Genomic DNA, 24,906 nt, shown 5'->3' with positions numbered 1-24,906 from the left:
TGCAAGGCCACAGGGCTCCTCCGCCAGTGAGGGAAGGCAGGGAGCGAGCCCACGCCCCGAGGCACTGCAGCCGTGATGGCCCAGCTCTGCCCAGCCCTGCTGGGGACTGACCCCAGAAACACTTCACGTGCCCATGAGCTCCTGTCTCCCCGGGACAGGGATGGGAGGCCCATGAGCTCCTGTCTCCCCGGGACAGGGATGGGAGGCCTGGCTCCTTCCAGCCCCTCACCCTTCACTCCTCTTCCTGCTTTCCATGATGTCAAGGGACCTATAGCTGCAAAACCCTCCAACTTCCTTCCCACCTGCCACTTCTCTAACAGCCTTCTCTGCTCCCTTCATACGTCCACGGCATGGACTGCAGGGCAGAGCCAGCCTCGGGCGCTTTAGGACGGGGGCAGAAGAGCTAGTTGGATTTGCTGCTTGCGACACACAGTGCTACAAAACCACCACGGTTTAAATGCCTCAAATTCACAGTTCTGGCTTGCTGCATGGGGGTGATGCCACCGGGCACCTGATTGCTTCAGGCTGGATCCTTGCAGCATCCATCTGCACCTGCATGTGCACCCACCACGGTGCCTCTTACCTCGGGGGCTGTGCAGGTCCCTGCAAGGGCAGGCAGTGACCCCTGTGTGTGTGCACGGCCTGACTACAGATACACACATAGGGAGCTGCGTGCGCGTCACGCCGCGCTGCATGCATGTACAGGCAGCTCTGTGTGGGTATGTGCATGTATGTACATCGTGTGACCTTCGTGTATGAGAGTCGGTCCAGCGATACACACGCTCTGTGTGTGCCTGCACGCCTGTGACTGCTGCAGGGCTGTGGCAGTTTGCTTGAGTGTGCACAGCTGTGCCACAGTCCCCATGCCTGTGTGCGACTCCAGCCATGCTTGAGCCCATGTGTGTGGCAGATGTCCCGATGTCCCTGACTGTCTTGGGCTCCTTCTGCTCAGCCCGCAACTCTCCCCACTCAGCGTCAGTCCAGCTTTTCCCACTCAGCCCCAGCCCCAACCTGAGTTAGCTGGCCTCAGTACCCCCCACCCCCTCTTCCTCCCCAACACTCACATCCCAGTGACTCATAGCAAGAAGAAAAGCCACCCCAGAGTCACCTACGTCTCTCAGCACCTCTCCTCTGCTCTGACAGCGGTTCCTGCTCTTGCTGGGGCCCCTATAAGTCCCTACCTGGTTATGACATTTCTCACTGCGACAAACATCCTCCATGGTTTCCCTGCTCTTCCCATGTGGGCTTGATGGGGTTTTCTCCTTCTGGCCCTGGAGAGAGGGCACATTTTGCAAGGGTTTGTCCTGACGCAGGCGCTTCAATGCACCTACTTCCCTGAGCAAGCACTGCTAGCCATGGCTGCAGCTTATGAGAATGAGCCGATTTGGAGAGAGCAGCAGTCTAGTCCAGGGCGCTGCTCTCTCCAAATTGGCTCATTCACACCAGCATGGGTCAAGTTGTAAGCCGAACCCAATATGCCTCATGAAAGCACCCCATGCCACATCATCCACCTCCCTTGGGGACCACAGGGGATGCCGGGAACTCAGCCACAGGGAGATGGGGGACAGTGCTGTGCCACCACTCACAGCTATCCCACGGCATCGGGGCTGCAAGCGTGGGTCTACACTGGCAGAAGGAAGGGAGTTCTCCCAGCTTTTGCCCATGCCAAGGGCGAAGCGATTCAGCTGGAGGTCCTTGAAGGTCCCTTTCTTGGAGATGCCTGTCCTGATCAGGCACTGGATTCAGCCCTGCCCAAATGACACTCCCAGCGTTGCCCACACCAAGCATCTGGCTGGGGCAGCAGGGAGACAGACCAGAGCTGCCAGGACAGCTCCTCTGGGCATGGGAATTGCACAGAGAGGGGGCAGGTAGCTTGTCCCCCAGTCCTCATCCCAGACACCAAAAGCATGACAGCCATGGGCATGGAGCAGATCCTACTGCAAACTGTTCCCACATTACTGGATGTAGCTCCCAGAGCAGCGTGAGGTGTGCCCACACAGATGCAAATAGCCCTGGCAGGCAGGGGAGGAACGGACAGGTGGTGGCAGCGGAAAGGAGAAATCCTTGCGTATGCTGCTGCGCACCGGCTGCTGCAGCAGGGTCTGGCCAGGGCTGAGAGAGCAAGTGGAGCCATACACAGCCGTCCTGAGCAAAGACAGGGCAGCACCCTGCTGTGCACTCAGGGGAAGGGGGGCACCAACAGCCGAGGTGGCAGAGCTCAGGGTCAAGCCCAGCAACCTCCCAACCCCATGGCAAGCACTGCAGCCCCTCTTCCCACAAATACGACTGTCTGCAGCTGCCCAGGCAGCTCCCTGTGCCCCCTGGGGGGACCTGAACTCATGTTGCAGTGCGAGCCCCAAAGGGCAGTAGATGAAACAGGTCCAGAGAAGTGAGTCAGTCCTCTGGCCGTGTGCGTCCGCATGTCAGCAGTGTGAAATGCCTGTTGGCAGCACAGGCAGCGCTGAGTTCTCGGCACCAAAATCCCTGCTGGGGAGCTTGGTGGCTCCGGGCAGCTCATGGGGTCTCACTTGGGGAAAGGAGGTGTCTACATCCTACACTCCTGCTTCCCACCCTGCAGCTGCCTTGTGAGAGGCTTTAGGTCCAGCTGTGTTCACACTCCACAAAGGTAGGCCAAGTCACCGTTCACACGGGCTGGAGAGAAACCCCTCCCTGTACCTTTCTGCTCTTACCCCTTGGCAGAGACTCGCACAGGAAGCCCATGGGCAGGTGCGGCGCTACCTGGGCTTGTGTCAGAGCCAGCTGCCCTGCTGCAGCAATGCTCCTTCCCAGCCCGGTGCCAAACTGCTGCTCATCTGCCTCCCCTTGGCAGGAGCTCCCCAGCCCATGGGCTGCATGCCCAGTATCAGCACCCTCAGGCTTGACCCTGAAGCCTAACCCAGACCTGGGGATGGGCTGAGTCACCTGCCATCCTCTGTTCCACCACAAGACACTGTCACATACTGACTTAGTGGCTCTGGGAAACAGGAATGAAATCCAGATCCGCTGGATTCTTTACCAGCAGGTGCATGAGGTTTAATTTGAAAAACCTTGGCTGTGCTCCCCCATGCCCCGTTAGTATCCCTGCTCTGGGTGAGCTCAAGGTGCTGCTTTGCTCAGGGCCAGCATAGATGAGTAAGGGAAGAGGGTTTTTTCCTGCTGTGGAGAACTTAAAGCCTGAAGAACAGAGGTCGGAGTCTGTCAAACCCCTGATTTCTCCAGCTTGTCCCAGCATCTTGTGCTGCATCAGCCTCACCTCCAGCCCTTACTGAGCAATTAGGAAAGATAAACCTAAGCAGACCTGCCAGCCAGCAGTCATAGAAGTAACTGAAACTGAGCAAGGCCAGATTTGAAAGTGCATTTCCACAGCATCAGCTGGCGGGTGTCTGCCACTTTCAAACAAATCCATACGGATAACCACACTGCCACACTCACGTCCCCCGTGTTCCTGTCCAGCATGTTCCTCCTACAGCGGCCTGGCACCTGAAAGTGAGCTCCTGGTTCCTGCCACCCTGGGTGGGAGCCACAGTGCATAAAGGCAAGAGGCGAGGCCCGGCTCGCAGGGAGGGATGTATTCTATTAGAGCGGCTCGTACCGCTGGGATGGCCCCAGCCCGGCCGTGCTGCCCAGCCCAGGGTAGAGGTTGGCAGAGGGCAGGGCACTGCTGGGACTGGCCACACGGAGAAGGTCTTTAGTCCTGAGGACAGACGATTCCTGCCCCTGCTTGGCCTCAGCGCAGGAAGCACCCGCTGACCCGCAGCTCGCAGCCCGTCTCGCGGCACCGGGAGATGCTGACGGCTCGTGCTCTGCGCAGCTGTTGGGAGCTGCTGTTCCGTGAGCTTCGTTATGCTGCAGCACCGTCCCCTGCTTGGGACTGTTCTACTCATTCCCAAGAGTCGCGGAGGGCCGAGCTACATCACGGATCAAACTCCAGCTCCCCCCGGCAGCTCTGCGGTACCTTTGGTGAGCTGAGAGCAGAGGGCAGAGGGCTCCTTCTCACAGTCCTGCCCGGGTGGTTTTATTGGAGGAGTGGAACTCCGGGCATCAACGCGAAGCACCGCGCTTGAAGGTCACTTCCAGCCCTCGACGCCCGCCCCGTCCTTGGGGACTTTCCCCAGCGCGTCCATGGGACACGCGTCGGGAAGTGCCCGGCCCCCGGCAACCCCGCGGTGCCCCGAGCCCGGCGGGGCCGAGCAGAAAGCCGAGTGCCGGCCGGCCCAGCCTGGCGCGGGGACCCCGGGGAGCGGGCAGAGAGCGGGGGGCAGGCTGGCTGCAGAGGAGCCCCCGGGGCTCCCCGGCCGCGGCACCGCCGCTGAGTGCGGCTCCGGCCCGGCACGGCGTGAGCGCGGCCTCTCGCGGGCGGAGCGCGGCCCTGCCCGGCCCGTGGCCTCTGGCAGCCGCTTGCCCCTCCGGTGCCGGTATGTGCAGCGCCGGCGGTTCCCGAGGTCAGCTCTGGGCGCTCGGGCTAGTCCGGACCGCCGGCCGCTCTCCGGTGCGAGCGTTCACCCGTCACCGCTCGGGCTCCCCCGGGACTCCCGCCCCGCCCCGTCCTTTGGCCGCCCGCCGCCGTTTGAGTCAACGCTGCGGGCCCGGACGCGGCTGCCGCCGGCTGCCCCGCAGCGCCCTCGCTGCGCCGCCCTGCGCCTGCCGGGCCGGGGCCGTGGCGGGGCCGTGAGCGCGGGGCCGCGAGCGCGGGGCCGGGAGGGCGGAGCCGCCCAGCCCCGGCGGGGCCCGGGGGCGGGGCCCTCCCCGCGCAGCCACGCCCCCGCCCCGGCGGGCCGCGCGCCCATCGGCCGCCTCGCCCGCAGCAGCCGCGGCCCCGCCCCGCCGCCCGCGTGACCCCGGCGCGGGCGCCCATTGGCCGGCGGCAGCGAGGCGGCGCGCGGCGGCGCGGCGGGCGCGTCAGTTCCGGCGGGCGCGCGCGATGCTGGCGGCGGCGGGCGGCTCCGGGCCCGGCGGGGCGGGCGGCTCCGGGCCGGGCCTCGGCGGGGACGGGGACTTCCTGTCGCGGTACCGGCTGGTGTCGGCCAAGCTGCGGCGGCGGTTCCTGCGGAAGCCGAACGTGGCGGAGGCGGCGGAGCAGTTCGCGGCGCTGGCGCGGGAGCTGCGCGCCCAGGAGAGCCTGCCCTACGCGGCCTGGTGCCAGCTGGCCGTGGCGCGCTGCGCCCAGAGCCTGTTCCACGGGCCCGCCGAGGCGGCCGCCCTGGCCGAGGCGGCGCGGCTCTTCCTGCGCCAGGAGCGGGACCTGCGGCAGCGCCTGGGGCTGCGCGGCGGCTTCGGCGAGCACGTGGCGGCGGCGCAGAGCTGCGGCGCCTTCGCCGCCCGCCTGCACCTGGAGCGGGGGCAGCCGGCGCTGGCGGCCGGGCTGTGCCTGGAGCTGGCGGCGGCGCTGCGCGACACGGGCCGGCCCGCCCGCGCCGCCGCGGCCCTGCAGCGGGCGGCCGAGCTGCTGGCGGCGGCGCGGCTGCCCCTGGAGGCGCTGCGCTGCCTGGCCGAGCGCGCCTCCTGCCTGCTGCTGGGCCGCGACTACGCCGGCGCGCTGGCGGCGCTGACGCGGGCGCAGGCGCTGGCCGGGGCCGGGCTGGGCGGCGGCGGCGGGGCCGCGCCCGGCGGCGCCTTCCTGGACGTGCTGGCGCGCTGCGAGGTGTCGCGGGTGCTGCTGCTGCTGCTGCTGCAGCCGCCGCCCGCCAAGCTGCTGCCCGAGCACGCGCGGACGCTGGAGCAGTACTGCTGGGAGGCGGCGGAGGGCGGCGCGGGGCCGGGGCCCGGGGGCGGCGGCGGGGCGGGCGGCGGGCTGCCGCCGGCGGCGAGCTACCTGCCGGCCGAGCTCTTCCTGCTGCTGCAGTCGGCCGTGCTGGCGTGCCAGGAGAAGGACGCGGAGGCGCTGAAGGCGCTGCAGGCCGAGCTCTGGCCGCTGCTGAGCGCCGAGCAGAACCACCTGCTGCACCTGGTGCTGCAGGAGATGCTCAGCCCCGCCGGGCAGGGCCTCTGAGCGCCGCCGCCGGCGGCACGGACGGGCCCGGCCGAGCTGCCGCGGGGCGCCCGGGCCCGGAGCCCCCCGCCAGCCTCCGGCCGCGCGGCCTCCGTGCCCTTCTTCATCTCCCGGGCGAGCTCTGTAGCGGAAGCGAGTAATAATCGGCGGGCAAACGTGTGTGTTCATCTGCTCCTTTCTCTTGTGCCGTAGCGAGCTGCGAGCTGTGCGCGGTGGAAGCCGTCGCGCTCGAGAAAGCGCAGCCCCGCGGCAGAAGGGCCGGCGGGGGGCAGAGCCGGGCTGCGCCTCCGAGACCTGCCTGCGCTCGGCGGGGAGGAGCTCGCCCGGGGCGCCTGTGTCTGTCACCTGGGAACTGCAGGCTGCTGGAGCTGCTCTCTCTAAAAACCCCACCGCGTTACAAGGAGCTGGATTTTCGTTTTCCCCTCCTGAAAACGAGAGACGCCGCGTCCAGCGCGAGGCCGCGCGTTTGGCTCTCGTGGCGGACAGAAAGGCCGCAGCCGTGCAGGTGGTTGTCAGGGGACCAGCAGCGGTGGCCTGGCTGCGCTTTCTGTAGAACAGCCGGCGGAGTCGGTCCCTGCGCGCCCTGTATCCTCCCTCTGTGTCGTTTGTTGATTCCGCGGCCCTCCCCCGGGTTGTCTCTGCTGTCACCTTGTGTTGGGCTTCACCCTGTGGCTTCTAATGTTGTCCCTAATCCCCTGGCAGTGTGGGTGAGGGGGTGTCTGTGTGGGAAATGTTCCTCACCCGCTGTCCTGTGTCACACGGGTACAGCCATCACCCCTGGAGCCCCGGGGATTTGGGTATGTGGGAGATGAAATGCCCAGGTGAGGGGAAGATGTGGCTCACTGTGCATTGTTCTTTTCTAATATTTCTTTGGGATGTAATCCCTCCGGGGCCGATGCTACCCTGTTATCGAGAGGGTTGTTCTGTCCAGAGGAGAGAATTAAAAAGAATGCGGAATGAACCCTCCAGCCAGGAGGAACTTGGCGTGCCTGGCCTCAGGGTGTTCCTGATGGGGCTTAGAACAATCAGAGAGGTAGAGAGAATGTTGAATGGGGGCTTAGAAACCTGATAAATGCAGTCAGAGCTTGGGAGGAGGAGATACGGGTAAATTGATGCGGGGGGGGGGAGGCTTTGGAGAGTGGCGGGGTGAGCCAGGCGCTGGCTGCCATCGCAGCGGGGTGGGCGGGGTGGGTGTGCCAGCCCCGCAGCAGCCAGCGATGGGCTTGTGAGTTCCCCCGGCCCGTCGGAGGGACACAGTCTCTGCTCACACTGGCGTAACCCAGCCCACGTACCTGCAGTGGTCTTTGAGGAAGAACGGGCTTGCTGGGAAAGTTGTGGGGCTGGGAAAGATGAAACTGGAATTTGGGCTCCTGGGGGGAAAACCCATTTTCCTGGGAAAATATTGAATGGCTTTGGCTGCGTGGTTTCATGATGGAACACGCAGAGGGGAGATGACAGCAGTTGTTAACCAGATTGAGAGAACGTGGGCAGCCCCCAGAATACATATGGCAGTAAAAAGGATTGTGAGTTCTTGTCCCACACATTGGAAGTGTTCCGACGCCAAACCCAAGGGGAGGCTGGAGGACGAGCACGGGCACCCTTCCCGTTCCACAGACTGCCAGTGGATGATGCTGCCCTGCCTCCTGCGAGCGGAGTTAAGCACCTGCCGGAATCACAGACCAAGGCTCAGGATGGGGAGAAGCTTTTCCCGCCAGGAAAGCTGCTACTGCGGGAGTGGCCAGGGCACTTTTGTGGGAAATCATTCCCAGATGGGGAGTTCCTGAAGCCATCGAATCTGATAGGGGTTCTCATTTTTCAGCAGGAATAACAAACAGTATCTACAAACCTCTAGGAATACGGCGGCAACGAGATGTTGCACATGATCCACAGTTGTCAGGACAGGTGGAGAAATGAATAGAACTCTCGAAACCACAATTCTCAAACTCGTGGTCAGGCAGGTTTGAGATGGCCTGAGTTTTTAAGAATAGTGCTATGGGATATTAGAAATCCCCCTCGCCAACCTCTGGGGTTGTCACCAGCAGGAATAGTGCTTGGCAGGTACTTGGCTGTGCCTGGGCCCTTTGTTCCCACTAGGACCAGCCTCTTAGATGGAGACGCACAAGTGGCCAGGTTTGTAGTGGGGGTACAAAAACATCTACGAGAAAATGGGGCACAGGCCCAGTGGTTTCAACATCCCAGGATTTAGCGGGGCTCTTAGACACCAGGTTTTTTCTGTTTCCTTCTATTTTTTTGTACAGTGGGAGAATTCAGGGGAAAGGCCCCTCCACAGTTTGTGCTGCCAGATGCTACAGTGGTTTACATGCCCTGAAACAGAACAATTAAATACCCGTCTGTCTCTCTGCAGCAAGAAACATTGTCTGTGTGAAAGCTGACCACATGGAGAACATACCCCCAAAACACAAACAAGTAGCCCAGGTAAATAACTAAGTCATGTCTGTGCCGAGAGCGTGGAACAGAGGGACAGCCAGAACTCTTATCTGGGACAAGGGTGTAATTTTAGTCACGCTCTGCTTTCAAGCTCACTTTCACGTTCTGAATAGTTTCAGGCCTGACTCTGGCTGATGGATAAGTATTTTTCTAAAACTTGCATGTTAATGTTGCAGCCCCTAAAGTGCCCCAAAGAATGAAGTTGATCAAGTGACAACGAATTCCTGGCAATCTGTTAAAAGCCGTAAGAATCACAGCTTGGAATTATTAAAATGTCTTGTGTTCCAAGAACTTGGGAAGAGCTTTCACTCGGTGTGCTGAGCTCAGACAGAAAACCCGGATGGCACTGGTGGAAGGGCCGCCCGTTTGGGGTGCACAGAGTTGTGCTAAGACCAGGGCAGTTGTCTTTGCTGTCCTACAGGTGCCGTTTCCCCCCACTCAGTGCTGTGAGGGGTTCATCCGTCGCTCCCCCCTGGGCCCCTGCACCCACCTGTGGCTGGACGCTGCAGTTCTGCATGCACACAGGGCTGTGCTGTGCCACGCTGTGACCCTGGGCTGTGCCGGGGCTCTGCACTGTGAGCACGAGGCTGGTGTGTGCTGGGCACGGCCGCTGCCTCGGGGTGGGGAGAGGGGAGGGTCGGGCATCACCACCACCCTGTGGCCACTGACATGCAGGGTGTTGGGCTGGAGCCTGCTGGGGTGCTGTGCCAGGAGGCAAGTCACGGGCCCCAGGAGTGCCCTGAGACTCGCCACTGAGCAGAGGTACCTGTGGGGTGGGGGGAGCTGGCCCTGGCTCCCTAGCAGAGGGTTTGGCCACCTCACAGCATGGCAGGGAGCTCCCCGGCCCGGGGAGGTTTCTCAGCCCTAAACACCGCGTGCAGGGCAGCGGAAGCAGCTCACTGCATCCTGCCACGTGGGAGCCGAACGCCTGGGAAGCGACTGGCTGTGGCAGGAGGAGTGAGCTTTTCATCACGCCCGGTGAGAGCTGAGCTGTGACAGCCCTGGCAGGGCCCAGGGCAAGCAGGGCTGGCAGTGCTGACTGAGCCGTAGCGCGCTGGCTGCTGGAGGCCGCTCGCCTGCGTCAGAGGAGGGAGACTCCGCTCTCAGCTGCCTGTTCCCTCCGCGCTTCCCGTCAGGCCCAGGGCAGGGCCATTGCTGCGCTGCAAAGCACCATCCTGCAGGTCTGAGCAACGCGGCAACGTGCCTGCTTTAAACCAAGTGGTTTACTTAGTGGAGCAGAGCTGGCCGTGAGCAGAGAGTTTTTCTCAGCCCGTCTCCAGCTGCGTGGCTGATGTGCTGCTTTCTGGGAGGCTGACCGTGGGTTTGCTGTGCTGCCTGCTGGGGCGCAGCCCCTCCATCCCACCATGGCTCTGTCCTGCGCATTGAGGCTACCGCGCCGGCACCTTCACCCTTCAGGCGCGCTCCTGAGCAGCCTGCCCAGGCGGGACTTTAGCCTGCCGACAGAGAAGAAGACAGCAGCAAAGTGGAAAGAGAAGAAAAAGGCCAGGGAGGGCTGCAGCCTGCCAGGTTCCTCCTGGGAGGAGAGGTATGGCTCTTCCAAAGTGACCAGGCACCTGAAGGGGTTAGAGCAGTGGGTTGGGGGTTTCACCTCCACCCAGCTCTCCCCAGTAGGAACAGAGAAGCCAGGGGTCAGCTGGCTTCCCTCGAGCTTCACCTGGGGATAGGAACAATGGAGAAGGCAAATGAAAAGGATCAGGAGCAGAGTGGTTGCCATACTGGCAAGCAAAAAGCAGTAGCCCTTTTGATTTGCAGTTCTGTGCCTGAAAATAGTTGGCCCTGGGTGCTTTGGAAGCAGCTCCAGAAATCCCAGTGAGCAATAACAGCAGCTTATCCAGCTGTGGGGTGAAGTTCTCCATGGGCTCAGTGAGTCAGTAGTTGATGGATAGCCATGATAGTTTGGGTCATATCCACCTCACGCCTTACTGTCTTTTTTTCTTTTTAAATCAGCTTTTATGTGTTTTGTTCTTGCTCGCCCTTCTCAGATACAAGTAGTGGCAAGTTCCAAGGTTTATCCCTAAACTGCCACTGCATGAGTGGCCGGGTTAGTGAGAGTGGGCAGCCTGTAATTCCCTGCCCGCTACACACAAACTGTGCATTTCACTGTGGTGGATTTAATCTAGTTCAGCGTTAGCAAAAAAGATGTAGTACTGGCTGGAAATGTGAGCAGGTAGATGATGCAGGATGGATGCATTGAGCCGTGAGAGAAGCATCTTGCTCTTTCAGGGGAAAACTCCAGAGAGATGGGACTTGGGCTGTCCTCAGAGCTGCAAGGGATGGGCAAAGCCTCTGATTCAGTGGGAGAAAGCAACCAGAGTCTATCTAAAGCTACAACGTGATCTTTTTTTTCCCCTTCTCTACCTGTACTTTGTTTTTTTGTTTTTTCCCCCCCTCTGACCCCAGTAACATCTTAATACTCATTCCCCTGGCTTTACGAGCTTGGGGTCAGATCTTACCCAGGGCTTGGCAGGGCCTCTCTGGATCCCTGTGCAGGGGAAACGCTGTTCCTGGCCCTGTCCTCTAAAGGAGGATCAGAGAGATACCTGGGTTGCCCAATACACCCAGGCATTGCTGTTCAATCATCTGCCAGAGGCTCAGCCTGTCCTCTGGAGAGCTGGTTGTTGTGGTTCCTGGGTCCCTCTTCCAGCCACAAGTATTCTGCACCAGGAAGGTGCCATGAAAAGGGAGTTTGGATGTTCACAGCCAGCTCTGAAGCAGCCGGCGAGGACGTTACACTGTAAGTATCAGGAGGTGAGTAGCTCTGGGAGCTACCACAATGTTGTGCTTTCCAGGTTAGCTAACGTGGTGACTCCACTGTGGAGACTTCCCTATCAAGAGCAGCTGCAGGTAAGATGCAATTACGTGGGCTTTTCTCTGTTGTGTTGCCCCAGCTGTCCCTCCTATCCCCCTTGAGCAACAGCCCCTAGCATCTCAGTTGCTTAATGCTGTAAGCTCTTCAGATCCCATTTACTGCTGCTTTCATTCTTCAGTTTTGTGGAGGACAGAACTGGGAGGTTCCCTGTGGGTGGTGTGTGTGCTCACCAACAGCACAGAGGATGGGCTTGCACAGCGATCCTGTTCAGTGGGGGACAGCTGGTTCACTGGGGCTTCAGGTTGGACCGAGTGCTCCAGGCCAGCGCTTGGGGACCATGGACACAGGATTTCTCTCTATCCCTGTTGCTCCAAGCAGCTGTGGTGATGAGAAAGGCAGAGTTCCCCTGGGGCTGTATCCCACTTGCAGTATTCCCTCTTGTTGGCCTTCCCAGAGGTGGGTGATGACTGTCGTGTGGTCCTGTGAGAGTGTTTCTGGCTTAGGACTCTTCTTCAGGTGAAGTATGAAAACCAGAGGAAGATTTTGCAGACGCTGACATCTCATCTTGAGGAGCTGGGCATAGATGTGCAGAAACCTGGTGGCCTCTGCTGTCCTCTCCGGCCTGTAGTCCCTTCGGTGAGTATCCTGTGGGAACGCTGTCCCCTCTGAGCCACTAACAGTCTCTCATTTGACTCCCAAAGAGTCTCGTGGTGGGCATTACTTGCTGGCAGAGAATGTGCCTGTGGCAGTACTTGCTAGCTTCTACTTTGCAGCCTGTGACTGCCAGTGTGAAACAAGCCCTGTGATTAGGAACCATTTTCTGTGCCCTGATAAACCTGTCACCCTTCTGTCACAGGGAGCCGTTTCTTATTCCCAAGGGGAAGTACAGGGGGTCTCGCACACAAGCTCCATTTCTGCATTTTGCACATTCATGTACCCTCCTGTGTTGCCAACAGAACCACCAGGCTGGGTTTTGGCTTTCTTCCATTTTTCTTCTAATCCAAGGTTCTCCTTTTCGTTCTTTTCTCCCTTAGCCCGTCGTCAATGGCTACCGAAACAAATCTACTTTCTCTGTGAACCAAGGACCGGATGGAAACCCCAAAACTGTGGGGTTGTATGTGGGCACCGGCAGAGGTCAGTGCAGGACAAGGAGCTGGGTAGAAAACTGCTGGTGTGGGCTGGGGCAAGGCTCTGCTCTAACAGTCTCCACCTGAGTTAGAAGCCTGAATCCTGGGGGATACCAACAGAAACACCAGCAAATCTGGGGCAGCAACTTTAAAACCTCAGTTCATTAACTTCTTGAGAAACACCAGCTTCTAATTTGCTAAATACAGCAGTAAGGACAACAGCTGTGGTAGCAGGATTTCCTTAGTCTTAATTATGCTGTTCCTGTGTTTTTGGCGTGGTCCAGGAGCCTGTGCTGCGAGGGGAGCGTGGGGGGGTGTGCACGTCCATAGGCAGTGGAGCAGTGCTGGAGCGTTTGGGACGTGTGAGGTACTTTGGTTCTGTGCAGCGAAGGTGTGAGCTGGGTGAGCTCCTCGCAGGCTGCTCAGTGCTGAACTCGTTTGCACCATCAATACGAGGTTTGGCTCGTCAGCACCCGTAGCGAGACGTGCTGGGGTGGCTGCTGTGTGCTCCTCTCATTGAAAAAACTAATTCCATGGGCGCATTTTACCTCTGCCAGCAGAGGTTTAGCATTTCAACTGACGTGGGAATGCTGTCTTCCAGGCAATCTGAACGTTTTGCTGCTGCCAGCCCACACCATTATTCTCCAGTTAGAAAACCAGCTCGCTCTGCTCGGGCTCCCTTCAGTTCAGAACAGCACAGCGGCTCCTTGGGGAGTTGCTGGAGGACACGTCAAAAGCTCCCACAGCTCCAACCTCTCCATGGAAGCTGGTGACAGTAATCACTGGCAAAGGGAGTTCTGGCGGGTCTTGCAGACTGTGGGCATGCAGAACATCCCAGGGTTTAGCGGGGCTCTTAGACACCAGTTTTTTTCTGTTTCCTTCTATTTTTTTGTACAGTGGGAGAATTCAGGGGAAAGGCCCCTCCACAGTTTGTGCTGCCAGATGCTACAGTGGTTTACATGCCCTGAAACAGAACAATTAAATACCCGTCTGTCTCTCTGCAGCAAGAAACATTGTCTGTGTGAAAGCTGACCACATGGAGAACATACCCCCAAAACACAAACAAGTAGCCCAGGTAAATAACTAAGTCATGTCTGTGCCGAGAGCGTGGAACAGAGGGACAGCCAGAACTCTTATCTGGGACAAGGGTGTAATTTTAGTCACGCTCTGCTTTCAAGCTCACTTTCACGTTCTGAATAGTTTCAGGCCTGACTCTGGCTGATGGATAAGTATTTTTCTAAAACTTGCATGTTAATGTTGCAGTCCCTAAAGTGCCCCAAAGAATGAAGTTGATCAAGTGACAACAAATTCCTGGCAATCTGTTAAAAGCCGTAAGAATCACAGCTTGGAATTATTAAAATGCCTTGTGTTCCAAGAACTTGGGAAGAGCTTTCACTCGGTGCGCTGAGCTCAGACAGAAAACCCAGATGGCACTGGTGGAAGGGCCGCCCGTTTGGGGTGCACAGAGTTGTGCTAAGACCGGGGCAGTTGTCTTTGCTGTCGTACACATGCTGTTTCCCCCCACTCAGTGCTATGAGGAGTTCATCCGTCGCTCCCCCCTGGACCCCTGCATCCTCTTCCACGAAGGCGGACACTGGCGGGAGCTCGTGGTGCGCACCACCAGCCATGGCCACACCATGGCTATCATCACCTTCCACCCCCAAGAGCTGGGCCAAGTGAGTACATGGAGGAAAGGGCCTCTGGCAAGAGGCTTATCGGGTATCTGGCTGACCTCAACTTGCTGAGTGTATTGCTGGGGAGAGGTGTCTAATCAGATTACCCAAACAGCCAGGTTTTCCTTTCCTGCTCCTGTCAGGAGGCACTGGCTACTCAGAAAGCATTGCTTAAGGAGTTCTTCACATGCGGACCTGGAGCAGTCTGTGCCTTGACTTCACTTTATTTCCAAGAGAGGTATGTCTTGACACAGGGAAAGAGTGCAAACAAAGCCACCTCCTTTTTCTCCCCCGTCTCTGATCAAATTCTACCAGTTCAGGGAGTGCTTGAAGAGAATGACAAGTGTTGGGATGTCTCTTGCAGATGTGGTTTTAAGACGGCCACATCTTTTGTTTTTCCAGACCTGAAATACTTGAATACACTATGGCTCTACCTCATGGGAGATATGAGCCTGGGAAACTAAAGACTAAAACCTACAGTGACTTTCCCAAGACAGTAAATCACATTAGCAGCAAAACTGGGTAGCAGACCCTAGGACTGCTGCCCTCTGCAAAGTCATTTGATGAATTCTAGGCTGTGCAAGTTACAGATCCCTTATAAAGAATCCAAATGCTTTGATCCTGTTGAAAGACTCACATGAAATAAGAGTTGGTTGGGTGAGAACCATCCTCCCCTGCATATGAGCACCCTGGGAATGGAAATGAAAACCAGCTTCCTTTCTGCTGCCTTCTAACAGCTGATTTTTGTGTGCTCTGCTAGCACCATGACACGCTGCTCCCACGAGCAGTCCCCCTTCCAGCTCCTTCACGGGGAACCACACATCTTTGAAGAAGTGCTCGGCCTGAAGTTCCGCATCTCTCCAGATGCCTTTTTCCAAGTAAACACAGGTGGAGCAGAAGTTCTGTACCAGGCAGTCAGGGAGCTGAGTCAGGCTGGTGGGGACACCATCCTCCTCGACATCTGCTGTGGAACGGGTGAGCAGTGGCTGTGCGAGCCTGGCTCCCAGGACTGGTGCTTTGCGTGCCAAAAATGATCCCCACTATCTAAAGGCTTGTTTTTTCAGCATGGATGTATGGAGTATTTTTGTTTCCCTCATTTCCAGGCACAATTGGACTCTCTCTGGCTCACCAAGTGTCCAAGATTATTGGTATTGAGGTGGTGGAGAAGGCAACAGAGGATGCCAGCTGGAATGCAGCATTCAATGGTGAGTTTAAACTTGCCGTGGCAGAAAGTTTCAAACTAACTGCTGCAAAATTGGAAGCAGAAGTGAGCGGAGGGACCCTAATGAGTTACCTCTGCACAGCAAAGGGTGGTACTTCACGTTATACCTCACATCGGGTGAGACTGACTCTGCTCAGTTCATGTGGTTGCTTTTTGCTTCACAGGAATTTCAAACTGTGAGTTTCACACTGGAAAGGCAGAGGCCGTGCTACCACAGCTCCTGTCGTCGTGGGAGGATCCCCGACCCCTCGTTGCTGTGGTGAACCCATCGCGGGCTGGGCTCCGTGAGAGAATATGCTATTTAATTTCATCTTGAAAACAGAATTTTGAACAAGTTCTGTGAGACCTGTTACACTGGCTCCAAACCCTCTGCTCAGTCTCCAGTTTCTTACCTTGTTGCTGACAGCAGCTAAAATCCCATAGAGTCTGCTGTTTTCAGTGCCTTTATCATGCTTTCTCTTCAAAGCAGACAGCTCTAGTCTTTTTTCCATCTTTCATGGGCTCACAGAATTATGTAGGAGAGAAGGAGCCTCTGGAGGTCTGTGGTGCAATCTCCCAACTAAAGCAAGGCCAACTTCAGAGTTGTATAAGGTTGCACAGGGCTATAAAGCCCAGCTGAGGTTTGAATATGTCCAAGGGTGGATACCCTCTCCTGAAAATGTTTTCCCTCATCTATTGAATCAGAATTTCCCCTTGCTGCAGTGCATCTGTTGCCTCCCATCCTCCTCTCATGCTCCTCTGAGAAGATTTTGGCTCCATGTTCTCTGCAATTCCCCACGAGGCCCGTGAAGATAGCAAAGGGATCCCGGATCACCTTCTCTTCCCCAGGCTGAACAACCCCAGCTCTCACATTCTCCTCGTGCTTGCTGTGCCCCAGCCCTGTAACCATGGTCTCTGCTGGACTCTCTCCAGTGTGTACTGGGAAGTCCCAAACTGGTCCTGGTGCCCAGATGCAGTCTCACAAGTGCCTGTGGGAGGTTTTACATGTCTCTGCTTAATTAAGTAACCACATTTCTCTCCCTGGCCTCCTAAGAGCCTGCATCTGAGACAGGACACGGCAAAATGCGTATATTCTTTTTTCCCTGTATTTTTGACAGTTCAGTGCAGTTCTGTGATGCTTGCTGTGGGGTCATTCCTTTCTGCAGAGCTCACGGTGGTGGAGGGTCGCTGGGAAAGCACAGTGTCTGTTTTTGCAGATTACAGGGTTGTGCGAGCCATCCGAAACTGCAAGTCCATCCGAAGGCTGCTCTACATCTCCTGCAAGCCAGAGGGTGAAGCCATGAGGAACTTTCTTGAGTGAGCACCCTCCTCTCTTCCTTTCCACTGACCGTAGTGACAGACCCTGTTTTGTCCAGACAAGGACACAAATGTCTGACCTTGGCTTACACAGCTTTTTGCTGCGATTGAATTTCTCTGGGCGAGTTCTGCAGGCGTGATCCAGGACTAGTCAGTGCACGGTCAGAAGTGGTTTATGCTTCTGCGTTACTTTGGGTTTACCTGCATTCACTGGTTTAAGGTAGTGGGTATTTTTGGGGTTTTATGTCGCAGCAGGATGCTTTAGTAAGGAATAGAAAACAATGCAAACATGCTATAATGGCATTGTGCACCCTTCCCCAGCAGAACAGCACATCTGGATGTGGGATACGGACTACACTGTGTCCACGCCAGGAAGGCTGCCCCTGGCCAATGAAGTGAAGCCACAGGGATTAGTCCCTACTTAGAGTTAATCCTATAGCTAAGCCTCTATCTGGGGCAGGCCAGTTTGCAGGTGATAAACCTGTCTGCAGGTAACCAAAGAAGGTAGTGCAAAACTGAGGATTGTTTCCTAAGGGTATTAAGTGTCTTTCAGCTGGGATGGCTTGTGAGAAAGGGAGCTTTAAACCTGCCTCTGACTCCAGCTTGTCCATGAGGTTTTTCAGAGCTGGTTTGGGACTCAGGGTTCCAGACCTCAGCCAGTGTCAGCTGCAGGCTCTGAGGGATGTTAGCCAAACACAGGATACTTCCTCTGTGCTATTGTGCTACTGATAATGGTGGGAAGGCTTCTGCTACTGGTCTAAAGGATGCTCTCTTTGCTTTCCGCAGGCTGTGCTGCCCACCTGACCCAGGGAAGAAGCTGGCAGGAGAGCCATTTGTCCCCACGTTGGCTGTACCTTTTGACATGTTTCCTCATACTGTTCATTGTGAGCTGGTGCTTCTGTTCATCCGCTGACAAGGGGGGAAGGTATGCCAGCTCTGAGGGCTTAGGAAGTAACCTTCTACTGTCCTGAAGACTGGAGTTGATGTAGTTAGGATTTTAACTTATTTTCTTGAAAGTTGTATAAAATTAAAGAATTCTGCTTTGCTTTTGCTTTGGGTTGCCTAACTACACTGTTCTGTAAGGAAACACTCAGATTTCTGGGGTGAAAACATTCTCTGTAGCATTTCATCACCCTTTCCTCTCTTGCAAACCTCTTCTTGGGCTTCTGGTTGGGCAGCCTGGAAAATATCCTCTCCCTGGTATTGTGGGTTTCACCATCAACATGTGAATATGAAGTACTGAAATCCACTGTATTTTCTAATACCGTGCCATTAGTGCTCTGCTTGCCTCAAGGATATTGCAGGTGTTTTTCAAGTTGATAGTGCACTTGCTATGAAGAAACCGTAGGAACTAGAACTCCTCATACTTTTGGGGTCAGGGAAATATTTCTGGTATAAACTTCCAAAACCAATATTGAATTGCTGTCGGTCACGTAGATAAGTTGGAGACAACGAGAAAGATTTTTCTATAAAACAAAATGAAGATAGAACAGATTTCAGTGTCTCTCCTTCCACAACTGCCTCCCCCCTTCTCTGCTAATCCTTGCTGATACCTAAACATGAAGTGTCCTGTGAAACTGTCAGCAGCAACAAGTTATTTCCTCATCACGTTGCTCAGCAATAGCCAATTCAAAAATCTGGTGTGTTTTGTATCTGTCCTGCCATGCTCACCGCGTGGCAAGCTGTGAACCTCAAAGTTATATGAAGTTGTCTCCAGCTCTTCAAAAGATGGAGCTGCCACAACCTGGAGGTAGGTCTGAGTGAGCAGAGTTCCCTTGTGTTTTGTGAACTCCGCATTGTTTTGGGGGCTCTTTTTACTTTTTAATTTTTACTTTTATGTTGTATTGAAGTTACCTTTTGGTTTATCCTGGTCATCTAGGCCAGACCAGTCGCAGAACACATTTCTACACTCAGGCTGTTAAACTTGACTCTTTCCTCAGAAAGAGGAGTTCCCTGTCTGATTTGGGTGAGTCAAAAAGGGCAAACTCCCAAGGAAACAGGCAGAGCTGCCTGTACTTTTCAGACTTTTAGCTCCAGTCCTAAGGAACTCTGAGTTTGGAATAACAACAACCACCAGTTCTCAAGCCATGGGGGTTTAGGACTCGAGACTTACTACACCAGAAAGGGAGACGATGGGGAGATGCCTGACAGGCACAGGAAGTGTCACTCTTGTACTATCCCACAGGCATAAAATTTTTGCACACTGTTACGGCCTCTTGTTTTTAGTTTATAGTGAGGGATGAAGTTTTCCAGCAGTTTTTTGTATAATTTTATCTTGGCTTCTCGCTGCAAGATCTGCCTAGCCTGGATATGCTTTTTCCAAAAGGAAATTTGTTGCAAATTAGAGGGGGAGAGATAATGACTTTAAATCAGAAAGTAAGAGAGGACTAGGAAACCTTTCCACTAGTCTGTGGAGTGCTGAACATACAGGACAGGTTTTGTCTGCAGTGGGGGAGGGTGGCACAGTGGCCTCACCATCCCTTTTGGGCACCAGGTTCCAGGAGAGCCACAGGGGCAAGTCATCTTTTTTGCTTTTCTGGGCCAAATACATTAAGCGGTATGTTGTTTGCTGTGTTTCAGTGTCTAAGCATCTCAAAGCTGCCTATGTATAAGAGCCCTCTGACCGGGAGGGAAGGTCCCTCCCGAGCGGGTTCCCTGCTCACATGTCCTCGTTTTCCCACTCCCGAGCACTGGGTTTGGCTGCCATCCCGCAGCCCTGGAACTGGCTCAGTTTGGGCTTTCTGCGGGTCATTTATGGACCGTGCGAGGCCCCGGCGGCCGCCTGGGAGGTAGGAGCGGGGGATCGCTGGCTGCCCGGCTCGGGGCATTAGGACCCGGAGGTGCTGAGCGGAGGAGGCTGAGCCCCCCCCGCTGCCGTCCTCGCTGCCTCTGCGGCTCCTCAGCTCCTTCAATGGTGACTGGCTACCTGCCGCCCGGGCTGGCAGCCGCAGGGAGAAGGCCTCGCTAGGACCCCTTCCCGGCGGCTCCATGGCATCGCCCAGGACTATCACCATCGTCGCCCTCTCGGTGGCCCTGGGGCTCTTCTTTGTCTTTATGGGGACCATCAAACTGACCCCTCGGCTCAGCAGAGATGCCTACAATGAGATGGTGAGTAGGGGTGCGTTAGGGCTCTCTCCCCTCAACCTTGCGGCAGGGGTACAGAGAGGGTGACTGCTCTGGAGCCCTGAGCGATGGGGGGGGGAGAGGGGAGAAGCTTCTCTGTCTCCTTATTTGATGGACACGGAGAGAAACAAATAATACGCAGTGCCGAGGATATCGTGGCTGCCCTCGCCCGGGCTCCGTCTGAGCCTGGCCATGGAGAAACCTCTTGTGGGCAAGGACTGGGAGGGGAGGCGAGGAGGACAGGGCAGCACAGCACACCAGTGCCTGCAAAGGATGGGGACACAAGGGTCTCTGAAAAGAACATGTAGCAGGCAGGTACAGCTGGACTGGGCGTAGGAAGAGCAGATGCCTGCTTTGGCAGCCAAATGATCATCCTCAAAATTCTGTGCTTTAAAGCAAGGATAATGACACTGACTGTCCCCACCTCACCAGACTTGTGCAGGATTAATGACTGTGAAATGCTTTGATATTCTTAGCTGGCAGAAGAAGATACTATAGCGTCACCTTATTATTCTCTTCAGCCTGGGAAATGAACCTCTCCTCCTCTTGCCCAATGGGAAAGGGGTGTCAGGAAGAAGTCACTGTGTGCATTTCTCAGCTGGTGAGCCCGTTTGTACTCCTCTCTGCCCAGGGCCAACCCTGCTGCAGAGCTTTGCTGCCTGCGAGCTGCAGGCAGACAAGGGACTGGCTGCTATGTTTTGCTTCCTTGTCTATGTTTGTTTATTCTCCTGCCACCTGCTCCCCGCCCCCCCCCCCCCCCCCTTATATTTATTGCAGTGGCTGAAAAGCATTGATATAATTTTTGTGCCCCTAAAAAATAGTGCTGGAAGTTTCCAGCACGTTCTGTTCTCTCCCTTTGCTCCACCTGCCCAGCTGCTTTTCCGTAGCTCTCAAATAACATCTGAATCGCAGTGCCTCGTCTGCAGCCCAGCACGGGGATCTCGCAGAGAAGAATCACCAAGAAGTAACTCGGGAGCAAGAAACTGAGATAAAATGCCCAGAAAACAAAGCTCTTAGGCTTCTGCTACATAAGGGACAGAAAAAAAGCACTGAAACTTTAGAAGCATTGCAAAAGCCTTGCTTTGTAAAATATTTCACTTCTCTGTCCCTTTCTGCTTTGCCAAGTCAGGCCTACAGGTAGGAATGATCTCCATTTTTACAAAGAGACAGCAGAGGTACTCGGATATTATACAGCACCATCATTCTTAATAGCCCATATTATAACATGTTCAGGGCTCATTACACTTGCATGCTTTTGCTGTGCTGCATGCCAGGGTGGTCTGTCATGTAATGGAGACAGTGAAAACCTGATCTTGCCAATCAGTAAGCATGGCTTCATGCCCCAAGCAAATGGAGAACCTCTGTTAGCTACCTACAGCACAAAACCTGCAGTTTTTCATTCTGCAAAAAACAGACACACTAGTTGGTCTATTAAAATACTTAAAATACCAGAGTACTCTAGGACATGCTGATAGAACATTTCTTTAAAAAGCTGTATTTTTCACAAGTGTTTAAAAACCTCCCCTCAGAGCATTTTATTCACTGAAGGCTTAAAATGCATCTTTACAATGCATACACTTAAGAGTAAATGTGTCATGAAGTCTTCAATTATTTAGTAGCAAAAATGACAGCGCTGTATATTTTTTAACCACATGTGAAGTGTCAGCTCTTCTTAGAAGGAAGCAGCAAAATTTACAGGGAAGTGGGGAAGTTCTGTGTGCCTGTAGTGCAGGTTTCCAAAATCACATGGAAGTAAATCTACAGTCTGATCAGTGCCTGCGGGAGCTGAACAACTCTGTGCCTGAGATTCAGCTTCCATTTCCCTCTCCCTGATTAGAAAGCAGAGAACACAGTGGCAAGAATGTCTGCAGGGATACTATACTCGAGTGTAAGTGGAAATAATTTCAGTGCCTCCGATAACTAGGAGCTTTATTAAAATATAAAGGAATTCCTTGATTGAAAAAGAAAAAAACCCAAACAAAACCAATAAGCCCATGAGTAGCTAATGTTCAAATGCAAGAACCTGACCATGTGTAGGGACAGAGGTGGTTTCTTCCCTGAAACAATGAGGCGGCTGTATAAGGAGACTGAGTCTTGCAACTTAACACTGCTTCTAAAATCCTGAATAAACCAGGGAGCAAAGGACATCAAATGTCAGCTTGCTTTCATCTGAGGAAAGAAAGTATCATAAAGGTATGTAAGCACAGGACAGGGTTGGTGAATCTCAGCTTTCATGTAGAGTCTCATGCTGAGATTGTACTGCCCATAAACACTGGGATATTGTTAAGTTGCTTTGAGGTAGAAAGAGACTTGGGTTTTTACTTACTGTGCTTTGGCTTTGCAGGGACTAGGTGTGTTATTTAATTATAAAGGACGAGCTACTCTTAGAGGGAGGTACTTTTTTTTAACAACATAGTTCTGCGTTGCTTATTCTAGCAATTGTAACTTCAGATTTCAGAAGGTGCACCTGGCCTGGTCCTAGCTCCAAAGATGGGTGCTGGCTTGCACAACTGTTTGCCAGTGAGGAGACAACAGCTTATAAAGGGGGAATTGCAGGTTGATGGTGTTAATATCCCCCCAACAGAAGCTTTAGGGGTACAGGTTGGATATTGCGTCAGAGGGGTCTGCGATGATTGAAGTGACCTTTAGGTCATATTGCACATCAGCCTATTTCAATGGAAGTCACCTTTGCCTTTACTTTCTCACGTTATGGTGTTCTACACTATTACTGCTTGATTTCAGAAACGAGCATACAAAAGCTACGTGCGGGCCCTCCCCATGCTAAAGAAGATAGGAGTCAGCTCCATCCTTCTCCGCAAGAGCATTGGTGCCCTAGAAGTGGCGTGTGGCATTGTCATGACACTGGTGCCTGGTCGCCCCAAAGATGTGGCCAACTTTCTCCTCCTCCTCCTTGTGCTGGCTGTGCTCTTTTTCCACCAGCTAGTGGGGGATCCACTCAAGCGTTACGCCCATGCCCTAGTCTTTGGGATCCTGCTTACCTGTCGTCTGCTGATTGCCCGCCAGCCCGAGGAGCAACTGCCAGAAAAGAGGATCCTGTCAGTGAACGGGGATGAGCAGCCACTCATCCATGAAGCAGCTCCCGAGAAAGGCAAAATGAAGGTATCCTAGTTGAGTGCATGTGAGAAATACGGACCCTCGAGGCAGCTCTCTCCAAAATCACCCAGAAAATTTGTTTTTTATTTACCTATTTATATTTTTTGTCTGTCTAAATAAAGTTGCACTTGAGGTCTGAGAGGCACATGGTATGTCTACACTGTAGTCTTGCTTTTGCTGCTGCCCTGTAATGTAGAAAAATACAAGCTAGCTTTCACCAGGACAGCTTGGAGGCAGCTAGCAGCCTGGCTGGAGTAGTGCTGGCCTCAGCAGGAGCTGCAAAACCAGCCGGAGAGCACAGGCAAAGCCTTGGGCAGGTGGTCATGCTAACTCAGCAGTGGGGAGATTAGTCCCCGAGCGTCAGCCCCGAGCCCCACGGCAGCTGGGACCCAGCCTGGATGCACTTCTGCTACGTGGCACTTGTAGCAACAGTGGCTGGGTAGAACATAACCAGTGTCCCTGTGCTCGCTTGTGCAGCCCCATCCACAAATCTACGTCTCCTTTTCCATTGTCAAGGGGGGGAAGGACCCTACCGAGCATAAAAGTGCTGTTTGCTGTGTTTGAGAGAGGGATCCCTTAGCCTCCTTTGCTGCCTCTGTGCCCAGCCCTTTCTTTGGACTGCTTATCCAGGGAAAACATGGGATGTGCTATTTGCATCTTCCTTGATTTCCACACTTTGCAGAGGCTCTGAAACTGGGACAATAGCCTGATAACAGTAATTTTTGCCGGCTTCACATGAGGGAATGGCATCTCCTTACCCTTCTTGGCAGAGAGTAAGGATCCCTGGTGAGGGGATGGGGAGCAGAACTGCCCAAAGAACTCCAAAATATCTGTCTGCTGTTGGCAAGTAGCATCATGCTCCCTATTTACCTGCAAGAAAAAAAATCCCCTTTTCCACGACTACCACAACTTTATAGAATTGTCGGTTATTGCTGATAGATGAGGGTCTGAACGTTTCCAGGTACCTCATTGTTCATCCCACATACAGCTTCGGTGAGCTGGGGGATGTCCTGTCACCAGAGCCTGAATCCCTGTGTGTTGTGTCTGAAATCTTAGAGTGTCATAAGAAGCATGTTACCTCTGGGTTTGTTTGGTTTTTGATGTCTGTCTGTTTTCAGTTTTTCCTTATTTTCTTAATTATTCATGAAAATAAACTTTTTGAAATTTGGAGAAAAATGTCTTGACAGAAACAAATTTCTTTTTTGAGAGACACATCTGGAAATATTTCTCCTGTGCTCAAACACTGCACAGAATGGGCAGAATCATGTCAGGGGAATTTCAGAGAAAGACAAGATGATGTAGGGTGGAAGCCATCTAAACACTACAGGACTGGATATTAATAACCACAGGCATTTAAAGAGATGTTTGAACATTTTCATGAAACAGTCTCAGATAAATTTCTGCTTAGTACAATGTGGCAGCAAGAAAAGATATTAAAGCTTCAGGAAAATGTCAGTATCTCTATAAAAATTGATGATGGATGTTCATATGCAGTATATCCGGTTTTCTTAAGTTTGCTACTGAAACAGATGTAGTCCCAAATATATATATGCTGAAAAATCCTCCTCTTAGAGCCTCAAAGAGTGACTTAATTATCTCTTATCAGTTGTGCATCCTGAACAAAGGCCACTTTTGTTAGACAATCTCTCGTCTTTACAGACTACCTCAAGGCCATCCCAAATGTATATAGAATCTGCTCTACTTCCATCTGCCGTGCCCTGACTGGAGTTTAATTAATCACTTTTAAATTCAAAACCAAAATACCACCAACTCAAAACCACATCATGATGGGTATTCCTACACAAAGTACTCGTAACTGAATTGCTGCAGCCTTTGGGCCAGCTGCCCCTCACACGTGCATCTAACTCGGTAAGCTTTTGGAAACGTGTATTTATCTTTTGTAATGTTCTTCACCAAAACCTGTATAGATGCCGTAATAATAAAGTATCCCACATAGCAAAGCTCATCCCTGCAAAAACTTCAGACTGTAAGTGAATTCTGAGGAATGTCCCCATCCCTTCACATTTGCAATAGTATGAGTTACTGAGCCACAGCAGGGGCTACATGTGCTTTATTACCGAGGA

The 24,906-nt window shown here is 54.2% G+C and overlaps 3 protein-coding genes across 5 annotated transcripts; all 3 read left to right on the top strand.

Moving 5' to 3' along the window:
• The first annotated feature begins 4,900 nt into the window (after positions 1–4,900).
• LOC141949093 (40-kDa huntingtin-associated protein-like) lies at positions 4,901–6,148 on the top strand. Its single transcript, XM_074882311.1, has one exon. It carries the CDS (start codon positions 4,922–4,924, stop codon positions 5,987–5,989), a length of 1,068 nt encoding a protein of 355 aa, XP_074738412.1. The 5' UTR covers positions 4,901–4,921; the 3' UTR covers positions 5,990–6,148.
• Positions 6,149–7,127: 979 nt separating this feature from the next.
• Positions 7,128–17,637, top strand: TRMT2B (tRNA methyltransferase 2B). 3 transcript variants are annotated; one of them, XM_074882310.1, is made up of 13 exons: positions 7,128–8,425; positions 8,614–9,983; positions 11,248–11,302; positions 11,784–11,903; positions 12,302–12,401; positions 13,399–13,469; positions 13,924–14,070; positions 14,211–14,305; positions 14,828–15,042; positions 15,171–15,272; positions 15,454–15,573; positions 16,486–16,585; positions 17,372–17,637. In XM_074882310.1, the coding sequence occupies exons 2-13, from the start codon at positions 9,802–9,804 to the stop codon at positions 17,496–17,498; spliced, it is 1,434 nt and encodes a 477-aa protein (XP_074738411.1). In that variant the 5' UTR covers positions 7,128–8,425; positions 8,614–9,801; the 3' UTR covers positions 17,499–17,637. The 3 variants fall into 3 exon arrangements, with proteins under 3 accessions (XP_074738411.1, XP_074738410.1, XP_074738409.1); XM_074882309.1 differs by having other exon boundaries at positions 7,128–9,618; positions 9,718–9,983; XM_074882308.1 differs by having other exon boundaries at positions 7,128–9,983.
• Positions 17,638–19,190: 1,553 nt separating this feature from the next.
• Positions 19,191–23,998, top strand: TMEM35A (transmembrane protein 35A). Its single transcript, XM_074882312.1, has 2 exons — positions 19,191–19,693; positions 22,451–23,998. The coding sequence occupies exons 1-2, from the start codon at positions 19,574–19,576 to the stop codon at positions 22,835–22,837; spliced, it is 507 nt and encodes a 168-aa protein (XP_074738413.1). The 5' UTR covers positions 19,191–19,573; the 3' UTR covers positions 22,838–23,998.
• The last annotated feature ends 908 nt before the right edge of the window (positions 23,999–24,906 follow it).

This window comes from Strix uralensis, chromosome 13 (assembly GCF_047716275.1).
Source record: "Strix uralensis isolate ZFMK-TIS-50842 chromosome 13, bStrUra1, whole genome shotgun sequence".
NCBI classification, from domain to species: domain Eukaryota; kingdom Metazoa; phylum Chordata; class Aves; order Strigiformes; family Strigidae; genus Strix; species Strix uralensis.
This window is presented reverse-complemented; position numbering and strand designations above follow the sequence as displayed.

Excerpts from the sequence above, each read along its gene's own strand:
- TRMT2B (XM_074882310.1), top strand. The coding sequence starts at position 9,802 with ATGGCTCTGTCCTGCGCATTGAGGCTACCGCGCCGGCACCTTCACCCT. Across the intron at positions 11,303-11,783 it reads CCTATCAAGAGCAGCTGCAG|GTGAAGTATGAAAACCAGAG; the intron begins GTAAGATGCAAT and ends ACTCTTCTTCAG. Across the intron at positions 12,402-13,398 it reads GTATGTGGGCACCGGCAGAG|CAAGAAACATTGTCTGTGTG; the intron begins GTCAGTGCAGGA and ends GTCTCTCTGCAG.
- TMEM35A (XM_074882312.1), top strand. The coding sequence starts at position 19,574 with ATGGCATCGCCCAGGACTATCACCATCGTCGCCCTCTCGGTGGCCCTG. Across the intron at positions 19,694-22,450 it reads GAGATGCCTACAATGAGATG|AAACGAGCATACAAAAGCTA; the intron begins GTGAGTAGGGGT and ends GCTTGATTTCAG.
- LOC141949093 (XM_074882311.1), top strand. The coding sequence starts at position 4,922 with ATGCTGGCGGCGGCGGGCGGCTCCGGGCCCGGCGGGGCGGGCGGCTCC.